Source organism: Myxocyprinus asiaticus, chromosome 21 (genome assembly GCF_019703515.2).
Source record: "Myxocyprinus asiaticus isolate MX2 ecotype Aquarium Trade chromosome 21, UBuf_Myxa_2, whole genome shotgun sequence".
In the NCBI taxonomy this organism is placed as follows: domain Eukaryota; kingdom Metazoa; phylum Chordata; class Actinopteri; order Cypriniformes; family Catostomidae; genus Myxocyprinus; species Myxocyprinus asiaticus.
The window spans coordinates 13,309,857-13,335,196 of NC_059364.1; the positions used below are offsets into that span (position 1 = coordinate 13,309,857).

At 36.9% G+C, this 25,340-nt stretch overlaps 1 protein-coding gene across 1 annotated transcript in view; it reads right to left on the reverse strand.

Annotated features, from left to right (window-relative positions):
• Nucleotides 1–355: 355 nt before the first annotated feature.
• LOC127411862 (thrombospondin-2-like) overlaps nt 356–25,340 on the reverse strand; it is a 39,623-nt gene continuing 14,638 nt past the window's right edge. The window contains exons 8-22 of the mRNA XM_051647699.1: nt 24,545–24,718; nt 18,845–19,021; nt 17,272–17,445; nt 16,433–16,560; nt 15,076–15,228; nt 12,255–12,473; nt 12,057–12,164; nt 11,564–11,723; nt 9,924–10,042; nt 9,059–9,293; nt 6,282–6,509; nt 5,921–6,192; nt 5,486–5,583; nt 5,253–5,392; nt 356–4,285 (exon numbers count right to left, since the gene is read on the reverse strand). Of these exons, the coding sequence (XP_051503659.1) occupies nt 4,278–4,285; nt 5,253–5,392; nt 5,486–5,583; nt 5,921–6,192; nt 6,282–6,509; nt 9,059–9,293; nt 9,924–10,042; nt 11,564–11,723; nt 12,057–12,164; nt 12,255–12,473; nt 15,076–15,228; nt 16,433–16,560; nt 17,272–17,445; nt 18,845–19,021; nt 24,545–24,718 (2,393 nt within the window). The 3' untranslated portion in view covers nt 356–4,277. The remainder of the gene's footprint in view (nt 4,286–5,252; nt 5,393–5,485; nt 5,584–5,920; nt 6,193–6,281; nt 6,510–9,058; nt 9,294–9,923; nt 10,043–11,563; nt 11,724–12,056; nt 12,165–12,254; nt 12,474–15,075; nt 15,229–16,432; nt 16,561–17,271; nt 17,446–18,844; nt 19,022–24,544; nt 24,719–25,340) is intronic.

The following is a 25,340-nucleotide window of genomic DNA, read 5'->3' on the forward strand; positions in this document are numbered from 1 at the left end:
ATATATGTTTTGTTTTTCTGTGTTCAATATGTGAATCAATAAAATTGTTAATCAGAAAAAATAAATAAAATGAATATAAAAGTGATTACCTCGCAGTGATTAGGTCACGGTGACTATCGGAGAGTTGAGAGAAAGGATTGATCCAGGTAATATTAACCATGGTTGTACTATAGTAATATTGTTGTAACCATATTTTTAGGCAGAAGCCATAGTTTTAATGCAGTTAAACATGATGTTATTACAATAATATGTTAATATGGTAACCATGTTTAATTGTGTGGTTACTAGGATTTTATTACAAAATACCATGGTGATAATAATAATAATAATAATAATAATAATAATAATAGTAATAAGTTTAATTTATATAGCGCCTTTCCAGAGCTCAAAGACACTTTACAATAGTAACACAATAATACACAAACAAAGAACAGTCACCAAAACACAGTTCAGATAGCACAGTCATTGAGAGTGAATACATAACACATTAAGATAAATAACACTGAGAAAACAAAAAAGTTTTATATACCATGGTTACTTTTGTAAGGTAGGTGAGGGTTAGGTGCAAGGGTAGGTTTAGAGTGTTCTATGGGACTCTAAAAAACACAATAAACACACTGCAGTTACACTGTATGTTAGTATTTGTGTTGCTATTTACACTTAGTACAAATAGCCTCTGCCTTTATTTATTTATTTATTGCCTTTAGACAGTTAATTAATTCAGCCTAGCAAATGATCACCACCAGGGGTGTAGATTCTGGGTGGGATGGGGGGAGGTAACTCCCCAATAATCAAAACAAGCAATAACACACGCCCATCAGTTGGAGAATAATTAATGAGGGTTTTTGGCATGCCACAACTTAGGAGGACTAATTTATGAACGTCCATGAAGCCCTGATCTTTCCACAGAGCCTGACCCGTTATTAATTTATTCATTATTAGATTTATAACTTAATGGGTGGACTGAAGGCCAGTGTGTGAGTGAAATAATTCCAAGACATTTCAGCACATCTTGAGTCTAAGTACAAGCCTGAATGTCAAAGATAAACCCTTGCGTTTTAATATAACTGAGAAGCATTGGCAAAGATCTCTCCACTGAGTTTACCCAAGCAGTCACAAGTGCCTATATCATTATGGTGCTGGTTTATGTTCAGGAGCTGAAAGCAGATTGTTACTTGCTTCCCAGGATACTGAACTTGCAGCCCAGTCCAGTGGAAACTACTTTAGTTTTCACATTCACATATGATTATGCAGAACACTGAGAGAGACCCTTCCCAGCCTGACCAGAACTGTTTGAGCAGCTCTTTGACCCCTGCACCCAGACAAGCAAATATTTCTGACAGTAAACTGAAACTCAAACAGCAATGTCAAGCATAGCCACAATAATTACCCATCCAGCTTTAAAGTAAAGGCAATATGAAAGTTCCCTTTCAGCCTTCGAAAATGTTGTAGTCTGCATTTTCCTTTTCCAAGTCTGCAATGACATAACCGAGGAACATGGCTGACATCACAAGCAAGATGATTTCTATGGCCTAAAGTAAAATAATAAAAAATATCGTTCACGGGGTCCAGAAAACCCTATCCATTTATTTCATTGCATGACTTTCTTCCACGAAACATAAGATGAGATGTTAGACAGAATGTTAGGGACTGACAGCCTATTCACTTCCATTGCATCATTTTTCCCATATAATGAAAGTGAATGACGACTGAGTGTCAGCATAAAAGTAACCCATACGATGCCAGTGGTTAAATCCAAATCTTCAGAAGCAGTATGATAGGCGTGGGTGAGAAACTATATTTCAATATTTCAGTCCTTTTTTCTATAAATACTCCTCCCTGCCTAGCAAGTGGTGAGTGAATAGGTACCAAAAATCTGAAGCTCCAAAAGCACATAAAGGCAGCATAAAAGTAATCCAAATAAGTAAGCACCTAAAGGTGGCATAAAAGTAATCCATACAACTTCAGTGGTTGAATCCATATCTTCAGAAGCGATATAAGTGTGGTTGAGAAACAGATCACTATTTAAGTAAATTTTTATCAAGCTCCACTTTCACTTTCTTCTCTTCTTTTTGCCGATTCACATTCTTCATGCATATTGCCACCTACTGGGCAGGGAGGAGAATTTATAGTAAAAAAAATGACTAAAAAATATTGATCTGTTTCTCACCCACACTTATCATGTATCAGCTTCTGAAGACATGGATTAAACCACTAGAGTCTTAAGGATTACTTTTATGCTGCCTTTATGTGCTTTTTGGAGCTTCAAAATTTGGTACCCATTCACTTGCATTGTGAGGACCTACAGAGATGAAATATTCTTCTAAAAATCTTTGTTTGTGTTCAGCAGAAGAAAGAAAGTCATACACATCTGAAATGGCATGAGGGTGAGTAAATGAAATAATTTTTTGGGTGAACTATTCCTTTAACTTGATTATCTATTGAAGCCAGTTTCTGGCTTGTTAAAACATGCACATTTATCTCTCCTGGGTCTCAATGCATTTACAGCGTATTAATGGTATCTTGGCATCTGCTGTAGAGCAGCTGCAAGTCCCAAAATGCCAATTGGTGTTTTGAAGTGGACTTTGAGAATGTGCCGCCTGGAGATCACGAAAGACTTGGAACCCTTAAAATGCAAGAAAAAAGAAAAAATTGAGATGGGTTTACAAAGGCCTATGTAAATGCAGAAAAAAAGCTTATACAAATGCAATGTAAAAAATGGGAAAGAATGTACCCAGACAATATCAGTACAGTATGTTGTTGAGGGATGTTTGCACAACAGTCATCTTTGTATGGAGCCTTTCATTAATGCTAGAATATTTTTGCATTAAAACTGATTCCACATGTTGGGGACATAATTTTTATGCTTTCCGTTTGTCAGCCCCCTACTGCTACTTGTAACCTTTAAGGGAAATTCATGCAGTTGTTTTAAATTATGAGAGTGAATGTGGAAAATAATTGCTAGAACATTTTATTGTTGATGATGTACATTACAGTATTTAGAAAGATTCCAAAGCACCAGTCCCAAATGGAAAACTGTGCGTAAACCTTTTATTTAAGAACAACAGTAAAAAAGGTAAGAATAACAATTATAGAAAACTTTACAAGGTTTTCTGGGGATGTTGCTTAAAAAGGCATTATACTTTTTTTTTTTCTTTTTTTTTACAAAATATGAAATATGGTTATGAAAAAAAAAAAAGACAAACACATAGATGAATCTGAAGGCTCAACAACATTCTGGACTGAATGAATAACACAATTTACATACGTATGTATTGATATATAAACGAGTCTCTTTGTCCTATGAAGTTTCATGTGCACTTCCATGACATTTTCTCTGATAAAAAGGATAAAAATAAGACACTAAAGGAAAAAGTGGTTCAAGACCAGCAAGTTTGTGTTGAAGGTAACAAATGCAGTGTTCAGCGTGATATCTCAAAAAAGAAATACTCACATTTCCATCTCACATTTAGAAAACGATTCTATCAAGTACTGAAAGATACAAAGCTGCATAGGCATGAAGTTGCATAGTAAATGTCTATAAGCACAGCAATTTAAATCTTTTCAATCTCTATTTCTGCAATAGTCAAATTTTGTCAGTGTAAACAAATAAATTAGTATTTACAATGTCTAGGTTCTGAAAGCACTACAAAAAAACTAGACAAACTTAGTACTGAAATGCAAGAGTCATATAAATACTTTACACAAGTAATTATGATACAGTCTTAATATAAACATCTTCATCTCACAGGTCTCTAAAACATCAATATGCTCAAACCCAAAGCCCCTGTTAGAATCGAGGGTTGTAGAAAAAGATGTATCCGTTACAACAGCAAATCCAAAGAAAAATTCTGCAAAATGTAACAATACACAGGAAGTCCAAAAATCTTGTGCAAGTAAAACAGATTTGGTTATCCTCAGATTTTTTTTTTTTTTTTTACATTTTTTTTAACAAGAAAAACAAAACCTTGTGTATGTTTGTTTATTCTATTAAACAACCCATCATTTGACTAAAAAAGATTGAGCTCAAATAGCTTCTAAAAGGGGTTCCAAACCTTAAGTGACAGCACGAAACAGCTATAAGATGAATCCCTATAAATGTGCTTGCGATGCTATATGCTCACTCTTTCTCCTTTATAGGATAGTTTTGGTTGGGGGTCCAGTTCATTCTGTGATGTCTATAGTCCTCCAAAATCTTTGTTTTTAGTGTTTAGTCAGAAAGTGTGCAAGTGTGTTGTTGTGCTATAGTCTTTTACAGGTTCTGTTTCCTTTCTTGCTCAGTTATCTGAAAGGAAGAAAAAGAATTTAAAAAGTGTTTGATGGTATTGAATAAACAGACAATTTTTTGGTAATACAGGCCTTGTTTTCATAAAGCAGTTGTCAACCTAATAATAATATCAAATATGCAACATGTATTATTTAAAAAGGATTGTTGGAACAAATTCAAACCCTGTCTCTTATGCCGTGTGCACGGCCGGCCCCCAAGCGGGCTAATCAGCCGAGGAGAGAAATAAAGCCGAGCTGGATGTGGCAGTTAGGGAGAAGAGAGAGCCACACGCAGTCGCCGTGTTTGTTTATGTTTTGTTTTTTATGTTTATGTCTTTTTAAATTTTCATTAAAACTCGCTCCAGTCTGCCCGGGGAGGAGCGGCTGTCGTCTGCCAGAGGGTGGAGTGGTCGAAGACCAGGCGATGGCGTGTCTGGGAACTGGCAAGCACTTTTTTTCTCTCTCTCTCCTCTCTCTCTCTCTCTCTCTCTCTCTCTCTCTCTCACTGTCGCTCCGCCTCGCTCTTTCCCTCTCCCCTTTTCCCTCCCCTTGTCTCCCTCCCAGGTCTAGAAAGGGGAAAGCCTGCCGGCAAGCGTAGCCGGAAGGGCAATGCCCCCCCCCCCCTTCTGATGTAAGTCATGCCTGGGGGTTCCCTGGCCTGAGGCAAAGCAGGGAGGAGTGTGACGAGGAGGAGGGCGGGGCCGGGCCATGAGTGCGCATGGCCGGCCTCCAATTGGGCTAATCAGCCAAGGAGAGGGATAAAGCCGAGCCGGGTGCGACAGTTCGGGAGAGAGAGCAACATGCAGCTGCCATGTGTGTTTATGTTTATGTCTTAAGTTTTCATTAAACATTATTTTGAATGTTCAGCCGGTTCCCACCTCCTCCTTGCCCATTTACCCCTTTCACAGTGTCCAGTCGACAGACAGATGCAAAAACACGTTCTCTTACACTTGCATGCTCAAGTTCTGTTATGCTAATCTACTCACCTCGACACTCATACTTCAGATCAGAGAAGTAAACCAGTTCCTGGGAGAACACAAACAGCCCTAATCTCCCTCCTGCTAGTGACTTATCATAAACTGGTCCTGAGTCCGCCATGATCTGTTTCCCCTCATAAACCACCACTCTGGAGAAAAAGAACATAGATCTATTAACTCTACACACTTTTTAATACGATTACTATGGCTGTCTATGCAATTAAGACCTTTCTGTTAATCACCTGATGAAGCCTGTCTTGGGTCTATGGATGAGATGCCACCTGTAAGCAGTGTAATCCTTCCAGCCGATATTCTTAGGGTCATGCCACAGTGTGCGGACCTGTCAAAGTGCATGCAGTGATTACTTTGAAAAAAGCTTCCCATAAATGCTAACAGATGTCAATTATATGCAGGCCCAGATGGAATCTTTCACATTTTCTGCACTGATTTTGGTGGAAAATCTGTGGAACTCTGCAAAATGGATTTAAATGTGGCCAAAATGTCTTAAACAGAACTGAGAGCACTATACACTTATTAATAGCTGAAAGCATTACCAAATTAGCCTACATATTTAGTAAAGAACCCACAACGGGCAGGGGATGTGTAGAACTTTGTGAATGACTGGTGTTTGCACATGTAGATTCAATGTGTTCCTGATCATTTTTAATGAGCCTCACCTGTCCAGGAGTGTCCCCTGTGTGCCACAGGGCGTTTCGCAGGTGCTCCCCTGTGCCCGTGGTGGAGTTGACCACTTTCAGAGAAACCCCTGAGATGCCAAAGGCTTTTGAAGGCTCCTCTTCCCAGTATGTCTGTGTAATCTGCTTCCACATTACCACATAGAATCGCCCACTAGACTGATAGCCAAACACAAACCCGGCATAATCGTCATCTCTGTCAGTGTTGACGTAGAATGTGCCACTGAAGTCCACAGCGTTAAACTCATCAAAACCTAATGAGTGATTAAAACATTGAAGAACCATTCATCAACAAAGTAAAAATCATATTCAGACAGACTATTCTGAATGCTCCCATACTCACCCACAGCAATACCAGGGTCAGAATTGGCAGTTTGAACCAACTCTTTGCCCTGATGTCTGACCACCCAGTTGGGATCAATTTGTGTAGTTCCTTTGGGGTCCAAATGCACCATTTGAAACTTGCGGAAGTCAGTGTTACTGATGGCATCATTCTCAGGGCACGCGTCCAAAATGTCTGGAATGTTGTCATTGTCAAAATCGTCTTTACATGCATCGCCTCTTCCATCCCCTGTGGATAAACAAGATTAGATAAGTCAACACGAAGCGCTGTTCCCAACCCATTTAACTTTAGTAATCTGACCTATTTCAGAGTGGAACAGGGTATTCGCCAAGGAAAATTTTAGGGTGGGACATGATTTTATCCATGAAGAATTGAGTGGATTGTGAAAAGTGGCTGTACATCCAAGAACTGAGATAAGTGGTTGGAGGGGAGGGGTTGAAAAGTAAAGGGATTCATGATGTCAGCTGAAATATAATTTCAGAGGCGCAGAAAGTCATTACATTTGGTAATGTGAAGACAATTTTTATCTATTTGTAATAACGTGAACTAATGAATCGTACACAATAAGAACATTTACATGCATTAGGAAAGAAAATAGGGCCAAATTAGATTTTGCATTGAGTCAGTTTGTAATGACCACGTTTACATGCACTTAAGAAAATGGTTAATTCCAGGGTTTTTACAGAAAGCAGCATTCTTTTGCCACATAAGGGATTAAGAGAAAGTGGTTTAACACACCCAGGTTTCTCCTGGAGAATGCAGCTTCTGTTTCATTCCTCCTGATGCAGCGGAAATAATTAAAAATTTCTGGCAGTACAGTGGGAAAAGCACATACACTATAAACTATACCTATTTATACACACCAATATAAAATTTTGACTGTCCCTCACTTTCACGTATAGGTGCTCATACATTGGGGTAATCTCAAAGTTTTACGTAATAGGGAAACCCCACAATTTTGCTGCAGGTCGCGATGGAAAGTTAAGGAAACAAACACAGCAACAACTCTGAAATATCTGGAAATAAAGCAAAGTAACGGAGAATAAAAGAGCAAAGTCTTCTTTGGATGCCATGTTTGTTAAGCGTTGCGGGAAATTACATTGCTGTGGAGAAAGCTGCTTACTTTATGGAGCTGCTTGTATACGGGAGTAAAGAGTATGCCGCTTATACAGTGCATGTAAAGTGGAACACTGCTTTCTCGCAATAACCTGCTTTCTCGCAATAAGCCATTTTCTGGTGTCCATGCAAATGTAGTAACAATAGATCTGTTGAAGTTAAATCTGCCCTCCAGACATTCTAATTAGAATCCAGAATTTTCTAATTACCGGCAGGAGATCTGCCGGTACCAAACCAAAAACATTTGGTATTTGTTATGTTTTGTAATTTTTTTATATAAGCTAAATTGTGGGTAATACAGTACTGAACAATACTGCCTCTGAAGGAGGTACACATGAAAACTCCGCCTAGCATCTCAGCTCTCTCCTCCACAACAAGCAATCTCAGCTGTCTTTTCATGTCATTGTCATGAACACGTGACTGGCTTCAAATATGAAAGCTATTAAAACCAGACTCTAGCACAAAAATATGAGGGGAAAATCAAAGTAGGCTTTTGCACAGATGCCAGCTCTTGCTTAGGTGACTGTTTTTACAGTAGGAGTTGATTTTCTCCACTTGGAACCATCTTGAATCTATCAAATAAACAAAATCTAATGAGGTGGGAAAAGTATGTTAGTATCTGACAACACCGACCTCTAACTGTACCTGTAACCTGTATCCATTTTCCAACCAACACAACAAATTCAGGTAGCCCTTACAAAACGTCAGTGTGTGCGATCACAGGCACCCTTCAGTAACTACTTGCAAATGGTGAGCTCAGGAGAGGGTGACATCATCTGGCTTGACATTGGTTACACTAAAATACATTTTCCAGCTGAAAACATGTCTAAATCTCAATGGATACAAAAGGGGAAAAAGTGGCACAGTATACTGAACTTGTAAAAACATGAATAGATTGAAGATGATTGCTTTGGCTCCATGAAACTTTACAGATGTAAAGTTAGGCATGCTGTTGCGGACCTTTTGTGAGCAAACAGAATGGGGAGCAATTACAATTCCTAACTGATATGAATACGAATATATGATATGAATTCTTCTATATGAAGTCCTAGCGTTTATACACTCACTGATAACTTTATTAGGAACACCTGTACACCTAATCAGCCAATCATTTTGTAGCAGTGCAATGCATAAAATCATGCAGATATGGGTCAGGAGCTTCAGTTAATTTTCACATCAACCTCAGTGATTTCGACCGTGGCATGATTGTTGGTGCCAGACAGGATGGTTTGAGTATTGCTGATCTCCTGGGATTTTCACGCATAACAGTCTCTAAAGTTTACTCAGAATGGTGACAAAAACATCCAATGAGCGGCAGTTCTGTGGACGGAAACGCCTTGTTGATGAGATCAACGGAGAATGGCCAGACTGGTTCGAGTTGACAGAAAGGCTACGGTAACTTAGATAACCACTCTGTACAATTGTAGTGCGCTGAATAGCATCTCAGAATGCACAACACGTCAAACCTTGAGGCGGATGGGCTGCAACAGCAGAAGACCATGTCAGACAATTTATTAGGACCATAGTGTGAGTGTATAACTGCTATTGGGAGCATCTGTTTATGTGTGAAAGCTTCTTGCCACAGTGTGTAAAAATAAAAAGAATCTCTTTTAGTTATTTTATTTACATGTAACTATAATTCGAGCAATACTATGATTTACCATCAGAGTCTAGTTGGTCTTTGTTGGGCACCAGTCTGCAGTTGTCCTTATCATCAGGGATTCCATCATTATCATCATCATAATCGCAAGCATCTCCTTTCCCGTCTTTGTCATGGTCAGCCTGGTTGGCGTTGGGAATGTAGGGACAGTTATCCAGGTTGTTTTGGTGACCGTCCTCATCGATGTCATGATTGTTGTCACACTGGTCACCAACCCGGTCATTATCTGAGTCAGACTGTCAAAACATGCAAATTACTCAGTTAAAGTAGTAGTGTCGTTCTTGCCATAAACATTATGAATCATCTATAGCTGTGGTTCAACGGTAATGGATGGACAGCAAGAAAATAACAAATAAAACAATAGCAAAATAAATAGGCTTATTGGTTAAATAGGCTAAAAGGGAGTAGAAAGTGTTTCTTTCAATGTAGATGTCAAAGGCTATGCATCCAATCAAAATCTATGGCATTTTGGCCTAAAATAAAAATTAATCTGTCACTTGGAAGAAGCTAGCCAAATTAGTTAGATGCCAACATAGATGGATTGATGGCATGCACTCATCCTAAGAAAGTATATGATCTAAAAGAACATACGGCCGAGACTAAACTAAATACGTACGTTACGTTAATAATTTAGCATATTGCTGGGCCTATGCTGTTCATGCAATATTAAAACATTTCAATGTTTGATTTTTAGGCCAAATTTGTTGACTTTTGTTTGATAAATAATTTGTACTGTGTTGTAGCCACTTGATGTCCAATGTAAAATATGAGCCCTGAAGCAAAACCAGTTGAAAACAACTTATCTAGAGGCTATGGATCATCCCTCCTATTTGTGTACACCTGTGTTTTTTGAGTGTGTGTTCTACCTGGTCAGGGTTGTGCAGCAGAGGGCAGTTATCACACTGGTCACCTACTCCATCCATATCTGTGTCCTTCTGGTCACTGTTGTACATGTAGGGGCAGTTATCAAGCTCATTTAGAACCTCTGCAACACACCCAAAAAGAGTGATGTTAGCATTACACTGAGTGGATGAGGCCTGTTACTTGTATTAGACCAACGTATCGCCTAGTGTGATAAATCGGTTAATATTTGACCATTTTGAGATGTATACAGCGTGTATACAAGTTATTATAGGGTTATTATAGTTTTAAATATACTGTATATATTTATTTCGTTTTGTGTTTTGGTTTTCAATTTCAATTTCAGTTTTTAGTTAGTTTTAATGGCCCATAAATATTTTTTTGCATTTTTTTGAAAATGTCTATTTTTATTTACTTGTTTTTATTTAGTTTTAGAATAGTTTTAGTTTTCATCCATTATAACACCACAAAATATTATCTGTAAAATTTTCAATAAGGTTGTATTTGTTAACATTAGTTAACTAGATTAGTTAACATGAACTAACAATGACCATCACTTACAGCACTTATTAATCTTCGTTAATGTTAATTCCAACATACTAGTACATTTTTAACATTAAAAGTTATGCTAATAAATGGTATATCCAGTGTTGGGTGTATCGGATTACAAAGTAATTAGTTACTGTAATAGAATTACTTTTTAATAAAAAAAAGTAATGTAACATTACATTTTAAATTCTTTGTAGCAAGGTTTAAAATGGGAAAGGAGGAGGCGGGAACCGGCTGAACCGTCAAAATAATTGTTTGATGAAAACTTAAACAAAAACACACAGAACACAAATGCACACACTGCAGCTGCATGTGGCTCTCTCTCTCCCGAACTGCTGCACTCCCGGCCCTGCCCTCCTCCTCATCACATACTTGTAATCAGATTACAGTTACTGACTTTCTATTGAAGTAATTAATTTTAAGTACATTACTTGCGCTAAAGCAACACATTTAAAATATGTATTCATATGTACGTCTGTTAGCGTTTCTGTGACAGCTGAAGGGTGTGAGACAATGAATGAGAAAATGTAGACATTTTGAATTTGAGCAGAAAACCAAAATTTTTTTTTAGGAAAAGTTATTTAGAAAGTAAGTTAAAATTAAAATAATTAGTAATGTGATTACTTTTTGGATGAAGTAATCAGTAAAGTAATCTGATACCATTTTTAAAATAGTAAATAGTAATTTATCGTGAATTACTTACAGGTATTTACTTATTTACTTACCCAACAAATTAACATCTTAACATTAATTAATGCATTATGAACTTATTTTGTATTTTTTTAATGTTCTTTTTGATGAAATACACCAAGAAATCAGGCTTGAGAGATTTATATAAGATCATCCAACATTGATTGAAAATACGAAAACTAAAGTCATGTTCTCTATGAATCTACTGAGTTTTTGCATTCATATTGTAGTCCACTTTTATAGTTTCAGTTAAGCTTTTTTCATTTTTTATTTTAGAAAATATTTTTTCACTGCTAGTTTTTGTCTTACTAAATGTTGTTGTTAACAATAATAACCTTGGTATTAACTCAGCATGAGTATTGTTGATATGGTGGTTGCTATGGGAATGTGGCTGATAGTTTCTTACCATCACCGTCAATGTCTTCAGAGCAGGCATCTCCCTCACCATTACCATCTGTGTCGATTTGAGCAGGGTTGTGTTCATATGGGCAATTATCACAACGATCACCAACAAGGTCTTTATCATAGTCAAATTGCCTGGGATTATACAGTAGAGGACAGTTGTCCTGGAGCATAACAGAAAAAAGATATTAGAGATTTACGTATGTCCTTAGAGTGATTTAATGTAATTAAAAGGATTATTCACCCAAAAATGAAAATTCTGTCAATATTTACTCACCCTCATGTCATATTAAACCCATATGACATTCTTTCTTCTGTGGAACACAAAAGGAGATGTTAGGCAGAATATTATAGCCTCAGTTAGTCCCTAACATTCTGCCTTACATCTCCTTTGGTGTTCGACAGAAGAAAGAATGTCATATGGATTTAGTATGACATGATGATGAGTACGGATTTTTCAGTTTTGGGTAGACTATCCATTTAAGGAGTTTGCCTACCCCCTCATCCAAGATTCCATCATTATCATCGTCTTTGTCACAGGCGTCTCCTTGACCATCTTTATCAAAGTCCTCTTGCCCTGAGTTTGGAAGGTTGGGACAATTGTCCTGCACAAGCAAAGGGATTTTTTTTTTCATGAGTTATCATACATTTTGTCTTGTAGCCAAGACTTGGAAACAAGAAAGGACCCATGTTACCTTCTTGCAGTGATAGGATTGGTTGGCTCCACACACCAGGTTCTGATTAGGCCAGCCATCAAGGTCAGAGTCCTCACCACAAATGAGGCCGTCCCCAGCATAGCCGATTTTACACTCACATTTATACATGGGGTCACTGAAGTGGCTGAGGTAGATACACTCAGCAGACCTGTGGCAGTTGTGGGTCTTGTCCATGCAGGGGTTCTCTGGTTCACATACCTGCAGGGAGGAGAATGAACTTCAGCAACACTCAATAGCACTTTAACAAAAAGTAGATGTAGAAAAAGTAGATGTTTTACAAAAAGTAGAACACAAAAGGAAATGTGAAGAGGCAGAATGACAGCCTCAGTCACCATTCACTTTCAATGTATGGAAAAAAAATATGCAGTTAAATTGGATGGTGACTGAGACTGTTACTGAGACTAATCTCCATTTATGTTCTACGAAAAAAAAGGTTATGTGTGTTTGGAATGACCTGGGGGCGAGTAAATGATGAGAATTTGCATTTTTGAGTTAACTATCCCTTTAACTGTATGTTGAGAGCAATTTTAGACTCAAATTGTGCTAATAGTCTACCTATCGATGTTTTCAGTTTATTTGAAATGCTCTTGGATCTGAGCTGTGAAATATGTGAGTTATGAGAAAATTCCTTTCAGCCCCTTTGTAAATTTACTACTCTAGCTCCTTGGATCAAAGCAAGTAAAACTGGAGGTCGGTGAAAAACTAAGTAGTTGCGGACGTAAAGAAACCTTTGGGCAGAAAAGCAAATAGTCAGCTTCCCAAGAAATCTGCAAAATTGACTCATCAGGGAGGAATGGGAGACAGAACCCTGAGTAAAAGTAAGATCCATATGGTTGGCCACCATTATGGACCACAGCAGTGGAAAGACTTTTTCATTTAGCATACATGCTTTGCCCAGAGTGGTCTCCAGAATACTTTCAAAAGAGACATTCTCCCTGAAGCAACCTGGGAATAAATTTGACAATATTACCTTCAGGTGACAAGCCCAGATCTTCAACCACTATGCTAACACCACCACAGATGAAAGCAGAACATTATTTATGGCAAAGGATATTGTGTAGGGCAACGCTTAAAGGAATGTTCTGGGTTCAATACAAGTTAAGCTCAATCGACAGCATTTGTAGCATAATGTTGATTACCATAAAAATTAATTTAGACTTGTTCCTCCTTTTCTTAAAAAAAAAAAAAAAAGCAAAATGGAAGTAAATGAGGACAATAAAAGCGAACGTGACAAATTTTTGTAGGGATTAAACAGAAATGTAAAGCTTATAATTTTATAAAAGCACTAACATTAATTCTTCTGTTAAAACGTGTGTATTATTTAAACTGTAAAGTTGTTTAAATTGTAATTTTTACAGCCATTTTAGGGTTGATGACATGCATGTTGATGTCGTCATGGCAAAACATTTACTATAAATGTACACAGAAAAGTTTAGTAAGTGATTTCATCACACTAAAATCATGTTTACAAATATATTCTTCATATCTTGTGGTTATACTTTTGAAAAAGTGAGTATTTTAACGTAAAAAAATTGGCCCCCAATCAATTCCAATGTAAGTGCCTCACTGGAACCTCGATTTTTGCTTTTAAAGAATAGGAGGAACGAGTCGAAATACATTTTTGTGGTAATCAACATTAAGCCACAAATGCTTTTGACTGAGCTTAACTTGTATTAAATCCGGAACATTCCTTTAAATTTAAAAGTGAAGTGTGTACTTTCTGTGCCGCTAGTGTCACCAAAAGGAATTGCAAAAATAATGATCGTTTTCAAACAGATTTCCAGAATCCTCCCCACTTCTTCTATTGGTTGGCCTACAGGTAGTCCCACCCCAAATTCATTTCATTGGTTGAACCAGTGTTTTAAGAGTGCCACAGAGCCACAGTGTTTAAATTCAAATAATATCCATGACTGTTGTAGCCATTTTATGAAACAAGTATTTATGCGATTTGTGTTCAACTATCTTTAGGTCATGGTTCATTTTTCAATTGTATTTATGATCTAATTTGTATTAGCATTTTTTCTATACCAGGTTGAAGAAGTTGGAGAGGGTAAAATGTTTGGATTTGGTATAATTTTTTTGACCACTTTGTTATTTTGATTCTACTTTCGTTTGAAGTGTAATTTAAATGTAGAAATATTTAAATAACTAATTTTTTCAACATCAACCGGTAGAAGTGAAATGTTTTCCGATACAATCAGTGTTAATACTAGCCATGATTTGTGTGTCAGTAGATGAAAATGATTATTAATACTTACATTCTCTATAATTGCACTTGACCCAGCCCATTAGCACTTTGGCACGCAATTTCACCAAACTCACTTGCACCTAAACTTAGCGTATGCTTGCACGAAAATACCATAACTTCATGGCCATACCCACTGCGTGTATGAATTATGGCATAGTGCTGCTCTTAGCGCTAGCGCTCTTAAAATAGGGCCCAGAATGTCAAAAATATCACATATGCATCTTAGAGCATACTTCTGCTTGTGGACTGTCACCAGTGAGACCACTTTTAAGCCCTAAGCCAGACTTAAAAAAACATCGGTAAGTAAAGAAATGGAAAACATTCACTTCTGCCTCCATGCAGTTTCCATTTTTTTCTAAATGTCTCTACTACACCTGATGCAAATTACACAAAGAGGATATCAGCACATGCGGTTAGCCTGATACACATATGTGAGATTCACAGTCAAAGCTTGTCAGATTAAGCAGGCTAATGTGTATACAACAGGAAAATAGCACAGTTTTGTACTTATGCAATAACTGATCCAGTCTGTATGTAGACAGCGTAACTGACCTGTTTATTTTGCTTACCAGCCTCCACTCCCATTCCAAAGGGCTGATTCCCTTTGTATCGAGGAGGGCAAGGCAAGCAGTGGAATCCTGGGTCTGTGTTGACGCAGCGTTGGGATTCACCAACTTTAAAGCACAGATCAGGCACCATCTCACACTATAAGATGGAAAAAAACAACAAGTATCCTAAGAAACATTTTTTAAAAAGAAATATTGTTGAAATTTGCATTAGTACCTTTTTTTTTATTTATTTTTTTAGGGGTTTTGTGGGCCAGGTTTGATACTATTTCATCACAGATAAAATTGGTACAGTGAGCTTATCACTTAAATGAATATTCCGGGTTCAATACAAGTTAAGCTCAATTGACAGCATTTGTGGCATAATATTGATTACCAAAAAAAAAAAAAAAAACGTAAAAAAAAAAAAAATCTTTAAAAAAAGCCCAAATCTGGGTTCTAGTGAGGCACTTACAATGGAACTGATTGGTGGCCAATCTGTAAATGTTAAAACACTCACTATTTCAAAAGTATAGCCACAAAATGTAAACAATATGCATGTTAACATGATTTTAGTGTGATAAAATTGCACACTAACCTTTTCTGTGTAAAGTTATAGCCAATTTTACAACTTCGTGGCCATGACGATGTAATGTCAACAAACCCTTAAATGCTAAAATGACTGTAAAAATTACAATTTAAGCAACTCAGATAATCCATGAGTTTTAACAGAAAAATTAATGTAATTGCTTTTATAAAATTTTAAGCTTCACATTTCTGCCATTAAACCCTCCAAAAATTGGCCCCCAAAAATTCACTTCCACTGTAAGTGCCTCACTGAAACTTTTTTTTTTTAAAAGAACAGGATAGATGAGTCGGAATAATTTTTTGTGATAATCAACATTGTCACAAATGTTTTCAATTGAAATTAACTTGTATTGAACCCGGAATATTCCTTTAAGAATTTTGGCAAAACAACTTTGAGTGACAAACAATGGCCTACACTTTATTTTTACAATAGATATTACAATAAACAAATTGTCAATAGCTTTCTCAGTCATTGTGACTTGTTGGGTACAAATCTGTCTGTTTACAGTGTACAGTGAGGTCCAATAGTCTGAGACCACATTTAAAACTTAGGATTTTTATATATAATGCTATTTCATGTCCCCAAATCTTCATATAAATGAATTGCAAGACTGAAAGCAGTTATTTCTTTCTGTTGAGCTCTTGTTTAAATGGCTGAAAGACAATTTTTGTTTGGCTATGCTTTCTGTGTAGAATTGTGTGTAATGCAGTATAGCAACTGCTTGTCACACTGCTGATTGCATTATGTGTTTTCCCAGTCTCTTTCCCCTTCGTACCTCATTCACATCCTCACAGAATGTTCCATCACCACGGAAACCGACAGGGCAGGGCCCGCACTCCCACGAGCCATCAGGGGCGCTGGTGCATTCAGCACCCCCAAAGCATGGGTTAGAAAGACAACCGTCTGAGAGAGCAGAGAGTGAAAACAGAGGTAAGACATTACAATTTGTACTCATGAAGATAATATGTATTTATACAGAGTTATAGGAACAATTTGAAAAGTGTGTGTGTGTGTATGTGTAAACTTATCTTGACTCATGAATATTATGTAGTGTTTGAAACAAAATTTTAGTATGAAGGCATTAGACACAATACTATATGTAATAATATATAATAAACTAAGTTGTATTCATTAAAACCAATACGTTTATATAATAGAACGTATTGGTAAGATAAGTCTGTTTCATCTTATATATATATTGAAATTGCCTTACATTTCCTCTGTCACACCCAAACCATAAACATCTAAATGAGGTAGTATTTCCACCCTATGATTTATTTATTTGCTGAACTTCTGTGTTGAGCTGTTCTTATTATGTTTATATTTTTATTCACTGCTATGTTATTTTATTAAGTGCTGTATATTTGTTCTGTCTGTCTTTTTGCATGCCACTGTAGTGCAATTAATTGCCCTCTGGGGACAGTTAAGTTGAAAGTTGAAATTAAATGAATGACAGGTCTTCTTTAGCAGCTGCCAGTTTTATTGTGACCAGATTGAGCTGGGGCAGAAGGTAACGATGTGGCAGAGAAACACAGATGGAGACAGAGGGCAAGAAAAGAGATCACAAGACACTCAGAGTGAGTGAGCCATGAAAAGTGTCTGCTGGTAACATACCCACAGGGCAGTCCTGTTTGTTGCACGCTTCAGTATCCTTGGACTCTCCTGGGCATTTCTTGCCACCATACTGTGGTCGAGGGCTGTTACACACACGTGTTCGGGTCCTTGTTCCTCCCCCACAGGTGACAGAGCAGATCGCCCAAGGAGAAAATGGGCCCCAGGCTCCATCAACTACAAGAAGAAGTGATCATCTCAATTGGAAAGTTTAAGTACACAAATTATTTATGATTATATTCCAAAGTCACGTTATTAAAATAGGTCTAATGTAGTCTCAGCCTCAGGCTGCACCCCCCATGGACCACCCACAGTCCATTCACTGACTGTCTGATGCATATTCCATACACACACACAAAAAAAACACCCGATTCATTCTGATTGGCTCATATTTACATGGTACCGAGTTGATATACAGCACTGAACACTTTTGAGTAAGAACTACTCACTCGATTTGCCAAAGTTTTTCAGGTTGTGGCATCAAATCTTTGAAATGTATTGCATATTAAAATTGGATTGTTTGAGACACTTAGTAGCAAGTAAACTAGACATCCACAGGCAGGACTGTATATTCCACGTTGTTTTCTGTTTGTGAAATAATCAGTACTTATTCATTTTGGCCAAATAGTAATTCTAGATCACAAAGTCAACACACATTTCCGCTAAATAAATATTTTTCTGTACAGCTGGTCCCAGACTGACACTGTTGCACCATTATTTGAACTATTTTTTCCCATGCTGGTCTATTCTTGTAACCACTTCTAAATGGCATGTAAAAAAAGCAAACTGTAATTGGTCGTTTCAAATGTCATGTATAAAACCTACTTTTTAAATTTGGCTTTTGAAGTTGAACAACGACAATGGTGTTAATGAGCCTTTGAATGTACACCGATCAGCCACAATATTAAAACCACCTGCCAACCACCTAATATTGTGCATTCTGAGATGCTATTCTTCTCACCACAATTGTACAAAGCAGTTATATGAATTACCATAGACTTTGTCAGTTCGAACCAGTCTGGCCATTCTCTGTTGACCTCTCTCATCAACAAGGCATTTCCATCCGCAAAACTACCGCTCACTCAGTTCTGCGGACGGAACACCTTGTTGATTAGAGAGGATTCAACGGCGTATGGCCAGACTGGTTTGAGCTGACAGAAAGGCTACGGTAACTCAGATAACCGCTCTGTACAATTGTAGTGAGCAGAGTATCATCTCAGAATGCACAACATGTCGAACCTTGAGGTGGATGGGCTGCAACAGCAGAAGACCATGTCAAGTACTTTATTAGGACCATAGTGTTCACTTTGGTCAACTGCAGTTGTTTTTTAATGTGCTATAGAAATAAAACTGTATTGTATTTTATTGCATAATTTGGCAGTTCTTGGCCAGAATAATTGCAAGACTTTATGATGATAGATGCAAGAAAAGGTCTAATATGTCAGTAGTCAAAATGCATAAATGTGATGTGATGATATTAAGACACAGGCTAATAGCTAAGCGAATTGATGCCAATGGTCATTATTCATGTAAAATGAATCAAATGAAAGAGAACTGTATTGTTCCCAGCACTCACTTGGACATGGTTTGGCTTCACACTTTTGTGTCTCTCTTCCAATGCCCTCACAGTCCTTCCCTCCCAGCTGAGGTACGGGGGCATTACAGTGGCGAATACGTGTGATCTGCCCCGCTCCACATGTCACTGAGCATGAAGACCAGGGGGACCACAAACTCCAACCACCATCTTGACGAACTATAATGAAAGTCAAGGAGTTGGCATGTCTATTAAAGACCTATTCACTGGCTTACATAAGGCAACAAAAATACCAATAATAACAATAATAGTAAGTCCAGAGGCATGAAGTCCAGGAATGGCAGAGAAAGACTGCCAGTGAACTCAACAAAACAATGACCTGGACCAACCAACCATTAGCCTTTCTGATTGTCAAATCTTGTGGAACATGTCCATAGTTAATTCGATGAACCTATGGTTACAATGCTAGGACACCTGTGTGAACTTGAGACTTCATACACTCTCTAAAAATCCGTTTGGGAACAGTTGGTTGAAATGTACTTGAAAAATGGCTAAGGAAAGTGAAGTTATGAGAAACATTTCTCATTTGTTTATAGGTGCCACTTGGTTTGATCCAGTATATTTTTGTCTAATTCAAATAAAAAGTGTCCCCCTTATGAATATTGTAGAGTGGTAATTGTAACAAAGGCCTATCCAAAACACCAGCTGGGAACATTTTCAGTTAAAAAAAAACATTTGAGTCAGCCGTAGGCCAGAGTTAGCAGAGCAATCCTGAATTGGTACACCACAAAGAGCCATATGACGTTCATTAAAACCTTGCAGAGAGTGAGTGATGAATAGCAGTTCATTCCACTCACTCAGGGACAGGAGTTTATATCCGCTTATATACGCTTTGTAAATATTTACAACAGTTGAGGAAAAAGCAGCCATATTGTTACTTAGTCTTCCAACTGCCATAAAATTCAGTCAGTATTATGTTTTGTTGCATTCCTCAAGGGAATGGAAATCAGTGATATTTGGTTGATATGGCTTATATTAAAAGCTCCAAACAAACAGAACAATAGAAAACAGTACTGAAAAACAAGCAATTTTTTGGCACAGATTCTGAGATCCTATCTGCACTATAAATCCTAATAATAATAATAAGAATAAAAAAATTAAATCATCTAAATTAGTTCTAATAAATTTACCTTGATGAGTATTTAGAAATTTATCTTTCTTTTGAGTTCACAAAACTTATACATTTTGAGTAACCTGAATTGTTTTATTGTTTTGAGTTATTGTTGTTTTGTTGTCTTTTTAAATTTAAAAACTTAAATTTAACTGAAACTGGGTAGGGGTTTTATATTTCCCAGCATGCTTTGCATGGCACTCGATAGTGAGAGTAAATGTTAAAATGAAGTTATATAATGTGTCTGTGCAAGATGACTGTAAAGGGAGAGACTTGTTAGTGTTCAATTTTTGTATTTATTTTTTTATTTAGTAGAGTTTCTGTTATGTTAAAGTTTTTGGGGGTTACCATTACGGTGAATAGTGGAGATTGTGCTTAGTTTGAGCACAGGTACAGTTGAAGAATATGCTACAGTATATTACTTTACTTATAAAGCAACTGCTATGCTAATCAAAGCATAGTGGTTCCAATTAACATGCATTCAGCATGCTAGCATTTGCTGTATTAGCTAGTTGGGTTCTCTCTATGTGAAGTATTTAAGTTGAGCTTTATGTTTAAAGTACCATTAAAAAGAGTTAGCTTACTCAATATTTCAAGTTAAGCGCAATTAACATACATGTGTAATACAAAATAAAAATCTGAAAGTTCTATTAACTTAAACTCCACAAGTCCACAAGCAGAAGTATGCTCTAAGATGCATATTATATATTTTTGACATTCTGGGCCCTATTTTAAAAGCGCTAGCGCTAAGAGCAGCACTATGCCATAATTCATACACGCAGTGGGTATGGCCATGAAGTTTTGGTATTCTTGTGCAAGCATACACTAAGTTTAGGTGCAAGTGAGTTTGGCAAAATTGCGCGCCAAAGTGCTAATGGGCTGGGTCAAGGGCAATTATAGAGAATGTAAGTATTAATAATCATTTTCATCTACTGACACACAAATCATGGCTAGTATTAACACTGATTGTATCGGAAAACATTTCACTTCTACCGGTTGATTTTGAAAAAATTAGTTATTGAAACACAGAAAAATTAAACCAAAAATATTTCTACATTTAAATTACACTTCAAACGAAAGTAGAATCAAAATAACAAAGTGGTCAAAAAAATTATACCAAATCCAAACATTTTACCCTCTCCAACTTCAACCTGGTATAGAAAAAATGCTAATACAAATTAGATCATAAATACAATTGAAAAATGAACCATGACCTAAAGATAGTTGAACACAAATCGCATAAATACTTGTTTCATAAAATGGCTACAACAGTGATCGTCATGGATATTATTTGAATTTAAACACTGTGGCTCTGTGGCACTCTTAAAACACTGGTTCAACCAATGAAATGAATTTGGGGCAGGACTATCTGTAGGCCAACCAATAGAAGAAGTGGGGAGGATTCTGGAAATCTGTTTGAAAACGATCATTATTTTTGCAATTCCTTTTGGTGACACTAGTGGCACAGAAAGTACACACTTCACTTTTAAATTTAAAGGAATGTTCCGGATTCAATACAAGTTAAGCTCAATCGAAAGCATTTGTGGCTTAATGTTGATTACCACAAAAATGTATTTCGACTCGTTCCTCCTATTCTTTAAAAAAGCAAAAATCGAGGTTCCAGTGAGGCACTTACATTGGAATTGATTGGGGTCCAATTTTTTTACGTTAAAATACTCACTTTTTCAAAAGTATAACCACAAGATATGAAGAATATGTTTGTAAACATGATTTTAGTGTGATGAAATCACTTACTAAACTTTTCTGTGTACATTTATAGTCAGTTTTACATCTTTGTTGCCATGACGACGTCAACATGCATGTCAACAAACCCTAAAACGGCTGTAAAAATTACACACGTTTTAACAGAAGAATTAATGTTAGTGCTTTTATAAAATTATAAGCTTTACATTTCTGTTTAATCCCTCCAAAAATTTGCCACGTTTACTTTTATTGTCCCCATTTACTTCCATTTTGCTTTTTTTTTTTTTTTTTTTTTTTAAGAAAAGGAGGAACAAGTCTAAATTAATTTTTATGGTAATCAACATTATGCTACAAATGCTGTCGATTGAGCTTAACTTGTATTGAACCCAGAACATTCCTTTAAGCGTTGCCCTACACAATATCCTTTGCCATAAATAATGTTCTGCTTTCATCTGTGGTGGTGTTAGCATAGTGGTTGAAGATCTGGGCTTGTCACCTGAAGGTAATATTGTCAAATTTATTCCCAGGTTGCTTCAGGGAGAATGTCTCTTTTGAAAGTATTCTGGAGACCACTCTGGGCAAAGCATGTATGCTAAATGAAAAAGTCTTTCCACTGCTGTGGTCCATAATGGTGGCCAACCATATGGATCTTACTTTTACTCAGGGTTCTGTCTCCCATTCCTCCCTGATGAGTCAATTTTGCAGATTTCTTGGGAAGCTGACTATTTGCTTTTCTGCCCAAAGGTTTCTTTACATCCACAACTACTTAGTTTTTCACCGACCTCCAGTTTTACTTGCTTTGATCCAAGGAGCTAGAGTAGTAAATTTACAAAGGGGCTGAAAGGAATTGTCTCATAACTCAGTCATATTTCATAGCTCAGATCCAAGAGCATTTCAAATAAACTGAAAACATCAATAGGTAGACAATTAGCACAATTTGAGTCTAAAATTGCTCTCAACATACAGTTAAAGGGATAGTTAACTCAAAAATAAAAATTCTGCCATCATTTACTCACCCCCAGGTCATTCCAAACACACATTACCTTTTTTTTCGTAGAACACAAATGGAGATGTAACAGCCTGTCACCATCCAATTTAATTGCATATTATTTTTCAGATTCTTTTCAAGGAGAACATGGGAGCGTACTCGGAGGAGCAAGGCGAGCGCTTCCATCAGGATATACTGGACTTTGAACGCAGCTACCAAGGACAGTATAACGAGAACATGATGGGAGACTACATTTGGGGGCTGATTCGTGAAAGTGATTTACAGTATAATAGTAAATGTCGAAAACTACTCACTTCTAAATCTTTTGTAGTCATTTTTGTATTACTTCAATATAAACACATGTTAATTTGGATTCATATGTTGTTTTTTTCTGACTTTATGTGAACGAAAAGACACAAATTCACCCGTTTTCTCATTGGAAATAGGTAAATTTCAAAATATCACTGTCCTGGACACAAAAGCAAAGTTTGTGGGGAATAATAGCCATTTCTGTACTTTTGAGGCATAAGCAATTAGGAAATAACACTTACTACCCAGGAACAAAAATTGTGTTACATGCATGTACACATACATAATATACATGCTATTTCTTACTCAAGGTGGCACTGTTCAGTGATTGACTTAATTTACATTTGACATTGCTATTTGATTAAGAAACAACACGGAAGTAAGCTATAGCAAGTGTAACACATGATCAGAATGATTTGACTATTGTCATTTGGGTGTACTACTGAAATAACATAAGTTGTGCATCTATTTAGACTCAATAAGGGCATGAGAAAATACTTATTTGTATTTTATGTGTCATGTGTGGCTCAATATGTGTTTGACAGCCAGTTGCGTCTCATGAAATTTCAGTGTGAAATTAATGAATCCTGTTCTAGTTTTGTCCTGCTCTGTTGCATTTTCTCTTTGATATATGAATAATAAAACATCAAAATATATCAAAATAATATTTTATTCTATTATTTTCTAAAATTTTACAATCTAGGCATTTTGTAGATCCATTTGTGATAGATAAAAGTGCCAGGTCTCTAAAGACCAGAATATGTAAGAGTTTTGGTGAAATTCCCATGCATTTATGGGTTAACTTTTTTCCTGAAATTATGTCTTTATTAAACTAAAAAAATGTGGGGTAATGAAACAAAAGGTACATCAGATACCAAGTGGCACCTATAAACAAATGAGAAACGTTTTCTCATAACTTCACTTTCCTTAGCCATTTTTCAAGTACATTTTAACCAACTGTTCCCAAACTTTCTTGTAAAAGCAGTGGTATTTCAATTGCATTGCGTCCACTTGATCAACAACAAATAATACAAATGTTGCATTTGTCTTTGCCTATGTACATTGCTGGTCTACTACAATAAGTTAGAATTGTCCTAATTGCCGGCTCTTTTTCTGATCCCTGCCTGTAACCGCCTTATCTTGACTACTATCAAGGCGAGGCATTTGGCATCTGAAACGAGCCTAATATGACAGCTGCATTTGAGACCTCACTCTTCTTTTTCAATCACACACCCTTTCAGATGAGAACATTACTTCTATTATTACAATGATCTCTGATGCTCTGATACACCTAGAAACAAAACACAGAGAGAATGAACTGTGCACTTGCAGTTAGAAGGTGAAGATGAGTTACGGAGCACATTTATAAAGACCACAAGCAGTAGGGTTCAAAATCATTATCACTTAAACTGCTGTTATGTGGTTTTCTTCCTAGATCTGATTTTAAGGCTTTATGGACAAAACAGACATGAAAATTGCCTCCAGGAAAAGCTATCAAAATCAGTAGATGACCAAATGACAGGTGTTCAGAGAAAGTATGTAAAGAAAAAGGAAAGTAAAGCTGTCTCACCCCGACTGTCGCATTTTCCCAGACTGCACCTGCGGGTCTGAATGGAGGAGCCACTGCAGGGGTTACTTGTGGCGTCACATGACCTGCCTCTTTGCTGGGTACCTGTTCCACATGTGACAGTACACTCCGTCCATTCAGACCAAGGGGACCAGCCATCATCCTCGCTGTCTTTAGCTGTACGTACACAAGCACACAAGCACATTTAGTGCTGGCAACTTCAAACACCATTCAAACCTTCAAACCCCCACCCCCACCACAACCACACCCATCACAGTGCTTCTCATTGCTACTATATTTAAAGAGCAAACGCAACATTGTTCTTCGTCTCTGATGTTGTGGATCTCAAGTTATACATGACATCATCTTTCTCAGCCCACTTCAGAGCATGGGAACATACAGTAATGCTTGTTACTCACGGCTAATAAAACTGTGCGGTTAGCAAACAATAACAGTTCTGTATCATTAAAACCTGTATAAGTTTTTTTTTCAATAGAATTCTGGCCTGTTTATGTATATGCATATGACACTGTTTATAACAGAAGTGACAGACAATACGTGGCGACACAACAGCTTGAGATTGCCTATGCTGCAAGTGTGGAAGCCACACGTCATCTTAAAATGAGGACTAACCATGTTCCAGTCAGCTGCAAGCTTGAAAATATGCTTCAGCACCAGTAAATTGGGTGAAAAACTTATTTTTTTTTAAAGAAATACATTGCTAGAAATACTGAATTTACATGGACTATTTTAGAATCGTGAAATAATAGTAAAATAATATACACATAAATGTTAGTAT